Source organism: Rutilus rutilus (assembly GCF_951802725.1).
Source record: "Rutilus rutilus genome assembly, chromosome: 12".
NCBI classification, from domain to species: domain Eukaryota; kingdom Metazoa; phylum Chordata; class Actinopteri; order Cypriniformes; family Leuciscidae; genus Rutilus; species Rutilus rutilus.
The window spans coordinates 32,129,788-32,147,560 of record NC_140217.1 but is presented as its reverse complement, the minus strand read 5'-3'; the positions used below and the strand labels follow the sequence as shown (position 1 = coordinate 32,147,560).

General features: G+C 40.3%; 2 protein-coding genes across 3 annotated transcripts in view; both read left to right on the top strand.

Annotated features, from left to right (window-relative positions):
- Positions 1-17,773, top strand: part of tex264a (testis expressed 264, ER-phagy receptor a) — a 75,019-nt gene that overhangs the window by 46,427 nt on the left and 10,819 nt on the right. The window lies entirely within an intron of this gene.
- On the top strand, positions 4,421-8,825 carry LOC311301365 (uncharacterized protein). Of its 2 annotated transcripts, XM_084426390.1 has the most exons (10): positions 4,421-4,611; positions 4,757-4,869; positions 4,991-5,084; positions 5,542-5,646; positions 6,006-6,428; positions 6,588-7,407; positions 7,481-7,905; positions 8,023-8,122; positions 8,217-8,314; positions 8,415-8,825. In XM_084426390.1, the coding sequence occupies exons 1-4, from the start codon at positions 4,548-4,550 to the stop codon at positions 5,547-5,549; spliced, it is 279 nt and encodes a 92-aa protein (XP_084282516.1). In that variant the 5' UTR covers positions 4,421-4,547; the 3' UTR covers positions 5,550-5,646; positions 6,006-6,428; positions 6,588-7,407; positions 7,481-7,905; positions 8,023-8,122; positions 8,217-8,314; positions 8,415-8,825. The 2 variants fall into 2 exon arrangements, with proteins under 2 accessions (XP_084282516.1, XP_084282515.1); XM_084426389.1 differs by lacking the exons at positions 6,588-7,407; positions 7,481-7,905; positions 8,023-8,122; positions 8,217-8,314; positions 8,415-8,825 and having other exon boundaries at positions 4,730-4,869; positions 6,006-6,123.

The following is a 17,773-nucleotide window of genomic DNA, read 5'->3' as shown; positions in this document are numbered from 1 at the left end:
TAAAACATTTACACAGAACATGTGTTGAAGTTTTCCTTATAAATAAGGGATTCTGAAACTCATCATTTGTGGTTTTGGATTAATCTCATGAATACTGTCAGTGTCAAGAAATTTCTGCATTCACCCCAAAATCAAAAGAAAAAAAAAGTAAATTAGTTATATTTTGCAAAAAGGAAATGAAGCCCATTTTGGTACCATTTAGATTTTTCCCATTGTGACATAAAAAAAAATCAGAACATCCCATTTCATAGTAACTAGTAACCCACTATAATAGAAAGTTATGTTTTTAATGTTGTAATGTAATGAGCATTTATTTATTGTATTATATACACTGCCCGGCCAAAAAAAGTCACTGTTTGCATTGTCAATACAAGAAGACCAAGCCCAAAAATGGAAATAACATCACAACATTTATTTCCATCAAGATGTGCATCGATTTTTGGTCAAAATCTTGTATTGACAATGCAAGAGTCCAGCACTCTGTAAAGTCTCCTCCAGCACATCCCAAAGACTTTCAATGAGTTTAAGGTCTGGACTTCCTCCAACCATTCTTTCACAATTTGAGCCTGATGAATCTTGACAATGTCAGACTGGAATATGGTCATGATATGTTTTCCTACATGGATGCTTAAGAAATGAAAAGCACACTCCAGCAATTAACATATAGCATGCTAGAAACATAATAATCACTACAATAATGATCCAGTCTTAGACTCTTAAGCATTTATTTAAATTCAAACCAATTTTAACTTTTTTTTCCCTTTTTGACACAATAAATATATCATCATAAGACTACTACTACTACTAATAATAAGTATTATTATTATTACCCAGTATACTGAGTAACCAATAAATGATTATCTTGATTTTGTGCTTAAATGACTGGGACATTTCTTTGTGAGATCCACCCTTTTAAACAACAGAATCGTAATTTACAATTGCAAAAACAGTAAGGAAGTGTGTCTGTTAGGTTAGTGTTGATTGGCTGTGCTGAGGGAGAATGTAACCAATCGATTTAGGACTTCTGTGTCGACTCGGGCACCGCTGTTGACTTAAGTCCCCACAATTACTGTTCATCAGGAAATCCATCGATCGGCAGGGTACACACAGCGCGCACACACACACACACACATACCCAGACACACACTTCACAAAGACGCGCATTCGCACAGGCACACGCCGTCCCTAGTGTGTTCATTTGTTATGTATTGAGAAAACTTTCATAACTCTGTCGCCGGTTTGGACATGCCCGTGCAGATGGAGGGGGGAGAATAAAGGTGTTATCATGTAAGATAAAAATACAGCCCTCTTCAAGCGTGCGACCACAAGGGATGGTCGGAATTGAACAGCACCGGAGGTGTGAAATGGAGTTTGCTTCTGTTCTCACAGATCCGTGTGTCCATGAGTGTGTGACAGCGTATGAAAGTAAATAGGCAGGGGAGGAAGGGCTCCGGGGACTGTCGCCAATTGTCACTGTGATTTGTGGATGTATTAATTCCAGCGTCTGCGCGTTGCCCAGGGATCCTTGTAAGAAATCGCTGGTCTAAGAATAGGCAGGGATATCTGTCGTTAGCTGGAGAGTTTGCGAGCAAGGATGATCAGACCTTGCGTTTGAAGCTTGTGGGCAAAGGAAGCGGGCATGCTGTTGAGATGCTCTTGAAGCTACTTCCTGTCACTACTTATATGAGACTTAAATGGCCCCTCGCTTTCTCTCTCTCTTTCTCTTCCTCCGTCTTGCTTGAACTATCTGTCTCCTCCTCTCTCTGACCTCTGCCTCATTATTCAGTGGACTGTCGGCCTCATTTGTTGTCTCACAAGTAGATGCGTGTGCTGTCAGCTGCTGTCCTCTTGTCTTATTATGCCCTCAGGTGACTGATAGGCCTCCTTTTTCTCACTCACTTTTGATGGGCATGTCTAGTCGCTCTGTTCATGATGCTCATCTCCTCCTGCTGCGCTTAGCCAGTTTCCTTATGAATGAATGATTTTGAAGGACATGATTACAGATTTTGCTTACTTTTTTATTCAAAAGTGTTCACTTTTAAAAAACATATCTAAACATCCCTATAAAGGAGCATACAATTGTATTAGATTTAGTTTTAAACCCATAAATACAGAAAACTATATTTATTAGCTATTTTTTAAGGATGTTTAGATATTTAGTTTTCACTGGAAAACAGGACAAAATGCAGATTAAGACAATTTTTTTAATAGTAATAGAAATATGAAAAGAAATTCTTTTGTGTAAACTCCAAATAATCTGTTATAACAATATGTTTTTGTTTATTTTTTAATACACTGCTCAAAAAAATTAAAGGAACACTTTGAAAACACATCAGATCTCAATGGGGAAAAATATCATGCTGGATATCTATACTAATATGGACTCGGTAATGTGTTATGAACGAAACAATGCCACATTGTTTGATGGAAATGAAAATAATCAACCTACAGAGGATTGAATTCAAAGACACCCCGGAAATCTAAGTGAAAAAATTATGCAGCAGGCTTGTCAATTTTGCTGAAATTTCATTGCAGCAACTCAAAATGGTTCTCAGTAGTTTGTATGGCCCCCACGTGCTGTAACAGTGGTGGTGGCTGCCCTAACTTAAATTATTATTTTTTAACGAAAAATTCGGGCGCCAGACAGTTTTCTAAAAACTGACAAAAATCAAACACCCAGGATAGCAAAGAAAACCACTGATTACACACAAAACCAAAGTATTCTCAATTTAACTCGAATTTATTACATAATGTCCACAAACATTATTTTAAGAAAAAAAATACTTATTTCGAAAAAACAACCAAACAACTAAACAAACAATAAACAAATAAAGAGATAGATATAGTTCTTAATGTAACATTCAAATTTCACAGTTCAAAATCAGTGTTCACACAATCACATAAACGCTATAAACGAAATCCCAGGTCATACTGGTCACACTCTAGCTGGGCGTCAACACTGGCAGATTCGTGCGTCCATATTCACGCCAAACTTTCCATATAACAAAAGAGAAAAAGGGAAAAACATATTCAATTCACATTTCGCGGGTGAAAACTCAAACAAAAGGCAAAACTTCAAAGATCAACGATAATGCATTCAACTTAATCAAAAAACACGAATAAGCAAGAAGCAAATGTGCGGATGTGAATGGAATGCGTGTGTGTCTGATAGCGTGTGAATGAGTGTAGTGTGAGATTGCGTGTCGGGCACACTGACCAATTTTGGCGGACGGAAACGCAAACTGGAGAGTGTAGTTGGACCTCGCCTGGCTCCAGGAAGGAATTTTAACGGCCTTGGACTCGTTTGAGAGTGAACCGCTCACCCACAACAGCCGGTCTTTAAGGTGCGTCGCTATGGAATCGCCAGACTCCACGTCGCATCAGACAGCGTGCGCGGAAAGCCTCAGTTCAAACAACCGCCGTCTTCCACTCCACATGGTAACCATTTACTTCACTCTCCTTCTCACGAATCGACACATACCCTGGTGACGTGTCCTCCTTCCACCTTATTAAATAGGCCTAACCTCCATTTCCCTTTCCGCCATTAATTAATCACTCCACCCATTCCGTTAAAAAGTGAAAGTGAAAGTAAACATAAACATGGCCGTATAGTTTACTGCACTGTCACACTCTCTCCCCCCTGAAAGAAAACAACCCATGGTTGTTTATTTGGGAGTGTTAAAATCCCAGAAACTCCTCTTCTTCATCGGAGTTGTCTTGGAATATTTTTCGGAGTTTTTCCTTACTTTGGGACTCTAATTCTTCGGCTGTCGGGTAGCACATTTTCATATTGCACACATGGGTTGTTCGGACATCTTCCCCAGTAGTCTCCAGTGCAACACGGTAATTCAGTGGACCCAGCTGTTTTATTACACGGTAAGGACCTTTCCATTTACTTGCTAGTTTAGCAGTGAATTTAGCTTTTGCACTAGATTGTGGAAAGTTCCTTATCCACACACGATCTTCTTCTTTAAATGTTAGTTCTCGTCTGTGTTTGTTGTAATTTCTTGTTTGTCTAACATGAGCTTTTTTGCTGTTTTCCATAGCTTTGGATTGAAGCTGGGTTAAACAATGAACAACATCGTATGCTGGCACATCAGGATTGAGATTTTTACCTCGGAGAAGTTTGTCCATCGGACTCTGTAGCTTTCTTCCCAGTTGCAGTTCCGCTGGAGTCATTCCTATGGTCTCTTGGACAGCAGAATTGATGGCAAATCTGAACTCCGGTAAATACTGATCCCACTTGTTGTGATTTTCATCTAGGTATGCCGCTATCATGTATTTAAGTGTGCGATTGATTCTCTCAGTCATGTTGGTCTGAGGATGGTATGCAGTAGTCAGTTTAGGAGTTACATTCCATTTTTCGCAGACATCCTTAAATACAGACGACACAAATTGTGTACCCCTGTCAGACAGCAGGAAATCAGGCACACCCCATCTGGTCAGAATCTCCTTCCTGAAGATGGCAGCAACCGTTTGTGCAGTGGCATTTCGCATGGGGAACATCTCAACCCATCGGGTGAAGTAGTCGATGAAGACTAAGAGATATGCATTTCGGTTGGAACTACACGGCAAAGGCCCCATTATGTCCACACCCAGCATTTCATTGGGGTGAGTGACAGTGGTGTGTTGCATTTTGCCAGCAGGTTTTTGATTGTCACTCTTAAGTTGTTGACATTTTACACATCTCTTTACCCATTGCTTGACATCATTCCACATTCCTGGCCAGAAAGCCACTTCTTGAATTCTCTTATAGGTCTTGAATATTCCTCCATGGCCACTCAAGGGGCTAGCATGATAATGCTGAAGTACCTGTTGAATGAGGCTACTAGGAACGCAAACACGATAATGCAACTGGTTGTCAGCCAGGTGAGCTTTACGGTAAAGCTTGTCCTCCAGTACTTCATATTGTTCTTTCAGGTTGTCATCACCTTCTGCCATAGTCTGCAATATTTTCATAATTACGGTGTCTTTATGTTGTTCTTCCCAGATCTTATCCAGAGAGATTGGGAGATCCTCTGACTCCTTGTGGCTGGCATACAAGTTGCAACTCACACTGATGGGGATTCGAGAGAGAGCGTCAGGTGCCACATTTAGCTTTCCCTTCCGGTATTCAACAATGAAATCGAATCTCTGCAGTCGTAGGGCCCATCTGATTAAACGACTTGAGGTCTTGGTGGACCCCATCACCCATTGCAGTGCAGAGTGGTCCGTAACAACAGTAAACAACTTGTGTTCCAGATAATGCTGCCACTTCTCCAGAGCCCAAACTACTGCCAAGCATTCTTTTTCCGTCGCAGAATAATTCACTTCAGCTTTGTTCAAAGCTCTGCTAGCATAAGCTATGACTTCCTCTTTCCCATGGTCCCTCTGTGTCAACACAGCGCCCAGACCGGTCTCACTAGCATCTGTGTAGACAATGAAGGGGTGCTGTAAATTTGGGTGTCCCAGAATGGGAGGTGTCATCAAGCTTATTTTCAGCTGCTCAAAAGCCTGCTGACATTGTGGCGTCCACTGGAAAACTCTGTCCTTCTTCTTCAGGGCATTGAGGGGTTCAGCGATCTGGGAAAAGAATGGGACAAACCGGTGGTACCATCCGGCTAAACCAAGGAATCGCTGGACCTCCTTGAGGTTTCTTGGAATTGGGTAAGAACGAATGACCTCAACTTTGCTGGAATCAGCGGAGATGCCTTGAATGCTCACGACATGGCCTAGGAACGCTAGTTCCTGCAGACAGAATTTGCTTTTTTTAAGGTTAATAGTCAGGCCTGCTTTTTTCAGCTTGTATAAGACACTCTGGATGTCAAGGAAGTGCTGTTCAATGGTTGGGGAATAGATGATAATGTCATCTATGTACACAAAGCAATTGTGACCACGTAGTTCACCCAAAACAGTTTCCATTAATCTTTGGAAGGTAGCTGGGGCATTTTTCAATCCAAATGGCATAACATTAAACTGAAATAACCCAAATGGTGTAATAAATGCTGTCGTCGCTGTACTTTCAGGGTCCATGGTCACCTGCCAGTAACCGCTATTCAGATCAATGGTTGAAAAAATAGCAGCTCCAGAAAGAGATTCCAATATCTCTGCGATGTTTGGCAATGGGTATGCATCACTTTCCGTAACAGCATTTACCTTACGGTAATCTACACAAAACCGGAGACTCCCATCTTTTTTTGGGACAAGGACGACAGGTGAGGCCCAACCTGAATGAGAAGGTTTCACAATGCCTGCACTCAACATTTCTTCTAGTTGTTTCTCCACAACAGCTTGTTTGGCAGGGGACATGCGATAGGGTCGTTGTTTTATTGGTACTTGCTGGGTGAGGTAAATACGATGTTGGAGAACATCAGTGCGACCTGGTCTGAGCGCACATACCTCTGGATTGGCCTCCAAGACTTGACGTAGCTGGCATTTTCCATCAGCCGGTAAGTGGGCTCCATTCACTGCACTGTCAATAAAGTTTTTAATGTCCATGTCATCTGTGCTGAATGTAAATTTGGGTTGAGGGGGAGGAATTGAACTCAAGAGAGAGATACTCTGGTTGGTATTACCTTGTTGCTTTCCTTTTCTGGGTCTGTTCTCAGGTACACTTGCCCAGCCTGGTTGGAATGGGTGTTCCACGTCAGGAGTAGATTTGAAAGTATACTTTTTGTCGATTACACTTATTTGTAAACCACTAAAGAAGATGAAATCCAGGCCCAGGACTACTGAATATGACAGAGCTTTGGATGCTAGAATTGCAGCTGGTATGGTGAATACTTGGTCATGAAGATTAATTGTGATATTCAGCCATCCAAGAGGAACCTCTGCTTCACCGTTAGCGAGATACAAAGGTCCAAGTGTCCAGGGTTGGAGATCATGGGGTGATTGAGCAATGTTCTTCCAGAGAAACTCATGGATAAGGGTATAGCTTGCACCTGTGTCCACAATGGCTTTTCCTTTCCATGAGCCAACACTAACAGGCACAATCAACTGTTGAGGCACGCTGGCAGGATTGATAGGAGTAGATGATGTACTTCTAGATGTAATGGTGGAAATGGGTTTACCTGGGGGTGTTTGAGAATTCTTCATAGTTGTTGAAGACACGGAATTATTGGAAGGTTGGCCAGGCGGCTTGGGTGACTGGAAATTCCGTTTATTACTAGGTGGCTGATAACCTGAAGACGGGGTTGATTGAGCTGGAGAAGTAAAGTGAGGGCATGTACCTGGTGCGTGAAATCCTCTGCATCGCCAACATTGTACAGCAGGTTGGACAGGAGTCATCCCTCTGGGTGATGCTACAACAGTTTTGGAACCAGCTTTGCTGTCACACTGCTTCTGTTGTTCATGGTCTTTCTCCAGTTGGTGACCCAGTCGAACCAACTCTTCCACGGTGGTTACATGGCTACGAAGATGACTAGCGAGGTAAGGTTTTATGTTTTTAAGGATCATCTTAACTATGTCTGCTTCAGTTAAACTTGGCTTCCATCTTTTACAGAGAGCTCTGTAGGTGAAAGCAAAATCCCTAATGGACTCCTTTTCGCCTTGAATCCGATGGCGGACACGTTCAGCCAACTCATCTTCATAGTCCTCAGCTAGAAAAGCAGCAAGAAAAACAGACTGAAACTCACTCCATGTTGTGACAGATGATCTTGCAACTTCCCACCAGTCACGCGCAGTGCCATATAAAACTGTCCTGAAGGTGGCCAAGATGTCAGCGTCCATTAGCGGATGTACAGCAAGAAAGTCTTGACATCGTGTTATGTACAGCAAAGGATCTGGGTCATCAGATGGTCTTCCAAATGTGGGAAATGTTAGCTTGATGTGGTCAGTTTTAACAGCAGTAACAGGGGCTGCTGGATAAGTTACTTGTGATGGTGATGGAGATAAGGGGTTATGAAGAGAAATACTTTTCCCACTCAGGTCAGTTATTCTTTTTTCTTGACTCTCAAACTTTGCTTCTATTTTAGTTTGCAGTTCTTTCATGTTTGTGGACAATTTGTCAGTGAGTAATGTCAGTTGACTACTTTTTTCCAGCAGTTGATCAGAATCCTTCTGGAAGTGCTGTTGAACCGATTGAATATCCTGTTGAATCTCAGACTGCAATTGTTGCACCATGAAGCGCACTTCTGTCACTAAGGTATTCTCTACCTTTTGGAGTTCCTGAGCCATCATCATTTTCATAGCTTTAATTATCTGATCAGACTCAGTTTCAGCTTGTTGCTTGTTTTCAGATAATGTAGTGGAGAGTTGTTGCTTGATTTCGTCCATCTTTCCAGCGAGTTTAGTGATCTGGCTCTCATGGCTGGACGAGTTGGACTTTAGTTCCTTAGTGAGTTCAGTTACAGCTTTCTCTTGTTTGGTCATGAAATCATGCAACTGGTCCCAGTTACCTTGTGCTCGTGCAGTGAGTTGACCAAACTCTCTTCCAGGTGTTGGGAGAGTTCTAGGCAGGTCATACTGTACCCCTGAAGATGAAGAAGGTGGTGGTGAAACAGCAGCTGGAGATGATGTCCCAGGTGATGGAGTGCATAATTGCATGGGTTCTGGAGGTCTTGGTTCCCGTGGGAAAAGTTTATTTGGAGTGCTGCCACCTAAAGGTGTGGACACAAACTGCACATGTGGTCCTGGCTGCACAATGCGACTGAACTGGGTGGGCGTGTGGCAGAAGGTTGGAGCATAGGATTCCTGAGGGGTTGGACGGTGCACAGGTGGCCAATTAGGGGTGGCCACATCCGGAGCCTCCATTTCGACAAAGGTTGAGTGTGGGGAAGGGTGCTCTGCCATGATTATGTAAAGAAAATATGATATCAATAAATGATGCAATAAAAGTGTTGCAAATCAGTATTGTGTATGTCAGTTAATTTATATAATTTACATTGCCTCTTAATTGTACAAATGTAGTTCACATTTCACACAGTTCACAACATTAAGCAAGTGTCTCAAAACAATTGTCCAAAAAGTCAAAAAAAATAAAAATAAGATTTGACAGGTGTAGTAAAAAGGATTCCCACACTTTAGTTCCAAAATTCAAAACTTCCCAATTATGTAAATAAAAAAAGAAAATAACAATTCAAGTAAAAAAAAAAAATTACATTCAAATAAGTCAAATCAAAGTCACATTCGCAAGTATTCACATATTCACACTCAGTTGTGTTCAAGTCCCTGTTCGGGCGCCACTCTGTAACAGTGGTGGTGGCTGCCCTAACTTAAATTATTATTTTTTAACGAAAAATTCGGGCGCCAGACAGTTTTCTAAAAACTGACAAAAATCAAACACCCAGGATAGCAAAGAAAACCACTGATTACACACAAAACCAAAGTATTCTCAATTTAACTCGAATTTATTACATAATGTCCACAAACATTATTTTAAGAAAAAAAATACTTATTTCGAAAAAACAACCAAACAACTAAACAAACAATAAACAAATAAAGAGATAGATATAGTTCTTAATGTAACATTCAAATTTCACAGTTCAAAATCAGTGTTCACACAATCACATAAACGCTATAAACGAAATCCCAGGTCATACTGGTCACACTCTAGCTGGGCGTCAACACTGGCAGATTCGTGCGTCCATATTCACGCCAAACTTTCCATATAACAAAAGAGAAAAAGGGAAAAACATATTCAATTCACATTTCGCGGGTGAAAACTCAAACAAAAGGCAAAACTTCAAAGATCAACGATAATGCATTCAACTTAATCAAAAAACACGAATAAGCAAGAAGCAAATGTGCGGATGTGAATGGAATGCGTGTGTGTCTGATAGCGTGTGAATGAGTGTAGTGTGAGATTGCGTGTCGGGCACACTGACCAATTTTGGCGGACGGAAACGCAAAACTGGAGAGTGTAGTTGGACCTCGCCTGGCTCCAGGAAGGAATTTTAACGGCCTTGGACTCGTTTGAGAGTGAACCGCTCACCCACAACAGCCGGTCTTTAAGGTGCGTCGCTATGGAATCGCCAGACTCCACGTCGCATCAGACAGCGTGCGCGGAAAGCCTCAGTTCAAACAACCGCCGTCTTCCACTCCACATGGTAACCATTTACTTCACTCTCCTTCTCACGAATCGACACATACCCTGGTGACGTGTCCTCCTTCCACCTTATTAAATAGGCCTAACCTCCATTTCCCTTTCCGCCATTAATTAATCACTCCACCCATTCCGTTAAAAAGTGAAAGTGAAAGTAAACATAAACATGGCCGTATAGTTTACTGCACTGTCACAGTGCTTGTATGCATGCCTGACAATGTCGGGACATGCTCCTACTGAGACGACGGATGGTGTCCTGGGGTATTTCCTCCCAGATCTGGACCAGCGCATCACTGAGCTCCTGGACAGTCTGAGGTGCAACCAGGTGATGTCAGATGGACCGAAACACAATGTCCCAGAGGTGTTCTATTGGATGTAGGTCAGGTGAGCGTGGTGGCCCTTCAATGGTATCATTCCTTCATTCTCGAGGAACTGCCTGCATGCTCTCGCCACATGAGGCCGGGCATTGTTGTGCACCAGGAGGAACCCAGGACCCACTGCACCAGCATAGGGTCTGACAATGGATCCAAGGATTTCATCCCGATACCTAATGGCAGTCAGGGTGCCATTGTCTAGCCTGCAGAGGTCTGTGCGTCCCTCCATGGATATGCCTCCCCAGACCATCACTGACCCACCACCAAACCGGTCATGCTGAACGATGTTACAGGCAGCATAACATTCTCCACGGCTTCTCCAGACCCTTTCCTGTCTGTCACGTGCTCAGAGTGAACCTGCTCTCATTTGTGAAAACCACAGGGCACCAGGGGCGGACCTGCCAATTCTGGTGTTCAATGGGAAATGCCAATCGAGCTCCCTGGTGCTGGGCAGTGAGCACAGGGCCCACTCGAGGACGTCGGGCTCTCAGGCCACCCTCATGAAGTCTGTTTCTGATTGTTTGGTCAGAGACATTCACACCAGTGGCCTGCTGGAGGTCATTTTGTAGGGCTCTGGCAGTGCTCATCATGTTCCTTCTCGCACAAAGGAGCAGATACCGGTCCTGCTGATGGGTTAAGGACCTTCTACGGCCCTGTCCAGCTCTCCTAGAGTAGCTGTCTGTCTTCCTGGAATCTCCTCCATGCTCTTGAAACTGTGCTGGGAGACACAGCAAACCTTCTGGCAATGGCACGTATTGATGAGCCATCCTGAAGGAGCTGGACTGCCTGCGCAACCTCTGTAGGGTCCAGGTATCGCCTCATGCTACCAGTAGTGACACTGACCCTAGCCAAATGCAAAACTGGTGAAAAACAGTCTGAAAAGATGAGTAGGGAAAAAATGTCAGTGGCCTCCACCTGTAAAACCATTCCTGTTTTGGGGGTTGTCTCACTGTTGCCCATCTAGTGCACCTGCTGTTAATTTCATTAACACTAAAGCAGTTGAAACTTATTACCAACCCTCTCTGTTACTTAACTGACCAGATCAATATCCCAGGAGTTTAACTGACTTGATGCTATTCTCTGATTAAAAAGTGTTCCCTTTATTTTTTTGAGCAGTGTATATTAATTATATATATAGGCTATATATATATATTTATATATATTAATATTATAATTTAAAATTTATTTCGGTCTGCCTCAGTCGAAGCATGCAGATGTTCAAGATTCATTAATGAAACCAAAATAAATTTAAATAAATTATTGCCTAATCCTGATATGTATTAATATTTTAGATTTATTTAATATTTTTTATTTTTTTATTTTTTTATTTATTTAAAATAATTTACGGATAAGCGGAAGAAGATGGATGGATGGAAAATAATTTACTTAATTTTATGATTAATCGTTTCATTTTTTTACTCCATAAAAGTTAGGTAGAGTTGTGTGAAATTACTGTACAACATAGATTTACTTAAGACACCTTTAATGCAACATACTTCTCTGCAATATTTTTCACAAACTAGCAGGTTGGTGTTGTTTAGAGGACATCCACTCTGACCTGAACTGGTTATCTGACTTACATGGCTGACAGAAATACCCTCAAAGTGAACATAAATGAAGCAAATATAGGCATTTGAAAGTTTATTTGAAATCAGGGTGTAGAGAGCACACTTATTTAATTGCTGTGCTATCAAATTTGGTTGTGAGATGTGAGAAATTGATAATGATGATGTCTGTAATGAATATTATTCCTACATTAATTCAGTTAGTTCAAGCAAAAATGTAAAAAAAAAGTACATTTTATATTAGTATTCAATTAAAGCTTGAACTTATAAGTACATTTTACTTGGAATTCTTCAAGGAAATAGCAAAATTATAAAATTAAGTAGGCTACTCAATATTCATATAGTGGTGTTCCCATCATGCAGTGCCACTACGGCATGAATAATAAGGTTGCGCTGTTTTCCAGTTGTATTATGCACTGTTTTATCATTGCTTTTATTGTTGCTATATGTTCACTTATACAGTAGATTATACATTAATCAGATGGGGACATTATTCTGCTGGTTAAAAGTGGAACAAGAAGATTTACTGTTTTGTGTACTTAAATGTTTCTAATACACTTTAAAAGAATGACTTAATTCATTGCTACATTGTTTTAGTAAAATTTACAAACAAATAGTGAGTAAAATACACTTGAACCATGCAGAGTATTGCAATGTAAACTTCAAATGAGCAAGTAGAAATAACTCAATGAACTCAATGAATTGACTTATTCTCATAACTTAGTTAAGTAGATTTTACTTAATTCTATACATATAAAAAAAGTTAATTTACTTCACACAGTATTTTGTAAATTTCACGTGTTGTATAGTCAACACTGTGACGACACTAATAAGCATCATATTTGCCCTCTGAAATTGATAGAAACCTTTTGGTTTGTTGTGTCACATGGACAACTCTCAGTTCTATGACTGGCCTGTGATTGCGCTGAGAAAGGTGTGTATTATGTAACAGCGGGAGCCCAGGGAGATGAGGGAGATTGGGGATGTGCTCACCTGTGAGTGCTCACATTCTGTTTGTGGGAGGAGAAAAATCCATGGAGCAGCTGCCTGAAAGAACAAAGTCACGACATTTCCCTGGAGTATTTCCCTTCTGTCACTCTTTTCCTCGGATTCTCTCTCTCAGACTTCCTCTGTATTGTATCTACATTGTACAGTGTGTTTATAGAAACTAGCTCATTTGAGGCTCCTTAAGAATGAAATTATAATATTTTTTTGATGATTCAATGAGCATGCTGAACAATTAAATGTGTGTTCTTCCTATAGTTTTACATATGAATAGATGTTAGTCCTTTATTATCCACATGTTGCAAAATGAGCTGCTGCTGGTACAAATATTAATGCATTTAGAACCACTTTATTGTCTGCATATTCCAAGATGAGCTATTGGTACAAATATTAATGCATTTTCTATCATTTGGAGCCACATTAATTAACTCTTAAGAAAACGTTTGTAGTCCAGGTTAGAAAAACCAGTTAGGTTTAGGCACCCTCACATCCAAATTGAGAATGTGTAATCAATTTAGCGTCTCTCTCTTGCCTTGATCTTTCTGTTTTACCTCAGATTTTTTATTATGTATTGTCAGGTTTTGCATACATGGACTTGGAGCCAAAAGATCCTTTGTTTCATCAAGCCTTTATCAATGGTCTTGTGGCTTGTTGTGTAAAACTCTATACTGTGGTGTGCAGTCCTTTACTCGTCCTGCTGAGTTTCATCCGTCACCACTGGAGCAAATGTTTCTTCGTCTGGCATTCCACGTGACTAGCCTGTCATGCTCCCCCCCTCTCCATCTCTGTGTCCAGCCTCACAATCACAACACTCTTTGACAGCAAACAGGAAGGGATTCAACACAGGGATGTCTTAATACAGGCCATTAGCTTGAGGGTCTTACTCATAGAACGTGGCTCAAAAATAAAACACTTGATCAGCATTTAAACCATAATATCATGAACAGACAGTAGCTTTTACAGTTTGAGAACAAATATTTACATGCATTAATGCAAACGCCAATTTGTCCATATCTAGCCATCCAGAATTTCACACATCTCTGTTTTGGATCTAACATCTACCATAAATGATATTTTAAAGGCAAGTTATTTGCAAAAATAAATAATTGGATTTTATATTATTACTGTACAGAAGCCACAGCAAGTTATTAAAATATGATCTGAAAAATATTGACTAGTTTTATCTTTTTCTGAACACTATACGAGTAATGTTAGATGATTTTTCCAATAAATATCATACCATTCCAATAAATAGCATTATCATTTTTACAGCTCCAAAAACGTATAATAATAACAATTATAATATATTTCCATGGGCCCCCTAGAACCCTTGTTTGAAAACCCCTGTGCAGAATGAAAATGAAAAATGAACCAGGCTATTTATATTCACAAGAGAATTGACAGACAGCTCCATCTTGTACAGCTCTCTTGTTACCTTGGTTTTTGTGGTTGGCAGTTGGTTAGTTGGAGGGGGAAAAAAATGAGTGTCCTTTTAGACCTTTTCTTTTTTTATATGTATAGGCTATATTTTATTCTAATGTTTTTTTTCTTTCATTCATGCTTCTTATTCCGGGGTTTTCTGTGTGATTTATTCTATTATTATTTATGTTTGCTTCATCCAGAGACACATCTGTTCCAGACACCCACACCTCTCAAGTCAAAAGTAATGTTTAACCGCAAACACTAGAGGTTTATTCGAACTGTTTCAAAACTATTCTTAGTGCTGTCGTGACAGTGATGGCCCTGAGTGAACAAGTTCACTATCTGTGTTTTCTTTTTTGTCATTCACAAGTTTAACATGTCCTGAAGTGATTTAATGAGAGTGCTTTAAAGATGAAAGCTGTTTCAGACATCGCATGTGCTCTACTGTGCTACACACTCTAAACAGCTTGATCTATAAAGCAGTAATTGGCCTGGACTGAGCTGAATCATAGCTGGAATACAGGATCTATCAGGACACATTGACTTTCTCTGCACAAATCTCACTTGTCGATGAGAGAATGGATAGTTCTTGTATCTCGATGGCTGTACAGCGAGGCCTTGGACAAGTATCAAATCATCATGACCTGTTTAAAGTTTGAAGCTTGTTTCAGCATGTATAGATATTTATTAATGATATTCCATTCAACTTAATGGATAGAGTTGGGCCAACGCTTTGTGTTTAACTCTTGGCACATAACAAATTGGAGAAGTGGTGCTCATGTGAATCTGCCCTCTTCACTAATTTCTTGTCCTGTCTCCACTATATCTGTCTCAAAAAGAGCTCAACGCTTCCTAGTGTATGAAAATACAACTTGTTAAGACCTGTACAGCCTGGCTTAAAGGGATAGTTCGGCCAAAAATGATATTAAACCCATGATTTACTCACCCTCAAGCCGTTCGAGATGCATATGTCAATCATTTTTCAGACGAACACATTTTCAGTTATTTTAGAAAATGTCTTAGATCTTTCAGTGGTTATAATGTGAAGCAATGGGGTCCACCTCCTTCAAGTCCCAAAAATGTGCATGCATCCTTCACAAAAGTAATCCATCCGGCTCCAGGGGGATAAACGAAGGCCTTCTGAGGGTAATCCGTGTGGTTTTGTCATAAAAATATACATATTTAAAACTTTATAAATGAAAATAACTGGCTTCCAGCAACGGTCGACGCGCGTTCACGGAGATGGATGCCGGCGTATGACGTAGGACGTAGCGTAGGACCTTACAGTTTTAAGTAAGTTTAAGCATCCAGGGTAGATGCAGGCCCGAACCATTTTAAGCCTAATAAAAAACTTAAGTATAGCTAAATCAAATAACTCTTCACGGAAATCCTGAGTGGAGTTTTGTTTTGCTCTGCTCTCTGGCTGCACTGTCGCGTTCGTTCTACGTCACGGCGCTTCCTACGTCATACGCCGGCATCCATCTCCCGTGAACGCGCGTCGACCGTTGCCGGAAGCCAGTTATTTTTGGGACTTGAAGAAGGTGGACCCCATAACTTGACATTATAACCACTGAAAGATCTAAGACATTTTCTAAAATAACTGAAAATGTGTTCGTCTGAAAAATGATTGACATATGCATCTCGAACGGCTTGAGGGTGAGTAAATCATGGGTTTAATATCCTTTTTGGCCGAACTATCCCTTTAAGATGGTTGGGCTGGTCTGGTCTGATTATTAGGGATGCTTCAGTACTGTATTGTTCAGTGGAGATTATAGTATAGGTTTATATGGGATATTTAATTCTGCATGTAGATTTGAATGTAGTCTTTCAAAATAATTATAATTGAATAACAGTTTAATGTGATCTTTAGAAAATCTCAGAATAATTATCCATTTTTCATATTGTATATTATGTTGTGCATTTTATTCAGCTACAGCGATATCTGGATGTCTTTGTCTATATAAGGGATTTCCTGGAACGTCATAAAATGTGTGACTTTATTAGTCTTTCTGCACGAGGGTATCTCCAGTATGAATTAAACAGCCATTACATGATAGCATATTTTATGCTCCATAATGCTCCCATCACCTCATTTTGGGTATATTAAATATTTAGCTTTAATATATCAACCTAATTTTCTTATCGGACCAATAACATTAAAAATGAACCGCCGATATATTGTGCATTCCTAATTTTTAATATCAGTGCATCCTTATTTTGGTGGGAACTCTATATAGTTAAACCAGCTAAACCATCTTAAAAGACCTACAAATCACCTTTTAAGCTGGACTTGCTTAAAATATGCTGTTGTTATGGAACTTGGCGAGTATTAACAGTGCAGCTGTTCTGTTCACTTTTGAGAGAAAAAGCCCCTCAGTCGAGCTCTCATGATTGCTTGCTCACAAAAAAATGGATACTTTTCATCCTGCTGTGAAGCGACGTTTACTTTCATTATCTCCTGATTGCACCCCGTCTAGCTCAGGGTAAGTGGAGTCATGTCGACTCTTTGGGCTGGGTAACGCTCGCCCCACGGCCACCACTGAAGGTGTGGTTTCGCATACAAAAGGGCAACAAGGAAAATGGAGCATCGTCTCCGCATAATTAAAAATGTTCATGCCGGAAGCATACTTTCAATTAAATCAGGCCTAGTTAATCTAGTGGCTAGTTCTTTATTTATTTTTATGATGGACGGTAAATGAAGATATTCGTAGCTCTGAGAAATGGGTGACGCTGGAACCGCCAGGTGTAATTTATATACGGATGTCACTTTCTCAACTATTTCTCAGCTGTGTATTCAAAATGATACCGGTGCCTTACCATAGAAGCATATGTATATGTGTGTGTGTGTTATGTAAACATTTCAGGGTTGTCCATGAGTCTGTGTGTTATATTACAATACTACAGTGATATTAACTAAGGCCAATCCTGGCTTAATCTAAGCTGAATAGAGTTCACAGTTATGCTGATCATTTAGTAGGCTATATTTACTGATCATTTCAGTCACAAAGGATATTGAGGTCTTGGGTTAATTACCTTTTAAAGTGCAAATATTACCTGTCATCCCCATGACACCTACAGTAACACTTACAAAGACTCGGAAAAACTTTCCTGCTCGGTGCACCACATGGCTCTTTCATAGAGTGCAAGCTATATACAGTACTCTTTGCTTTATTAATCATTATTAAATCTCATAGTGGGTAATTAGGTTCATTATTAGATTAAACGACATATGCATGAAAGGTGTAAAAGGTGTTTATAATTCCAGTTTTTTTATATTAGTCTGCTAAGTGCTTGTTGTCTTACTGAAAGTGTCGCTCAGAGCCGTGATGGAGAGCACAAGCTGTTACACTAATGAGGTGTCTGGAAGATAGTTATTACTTTAATGC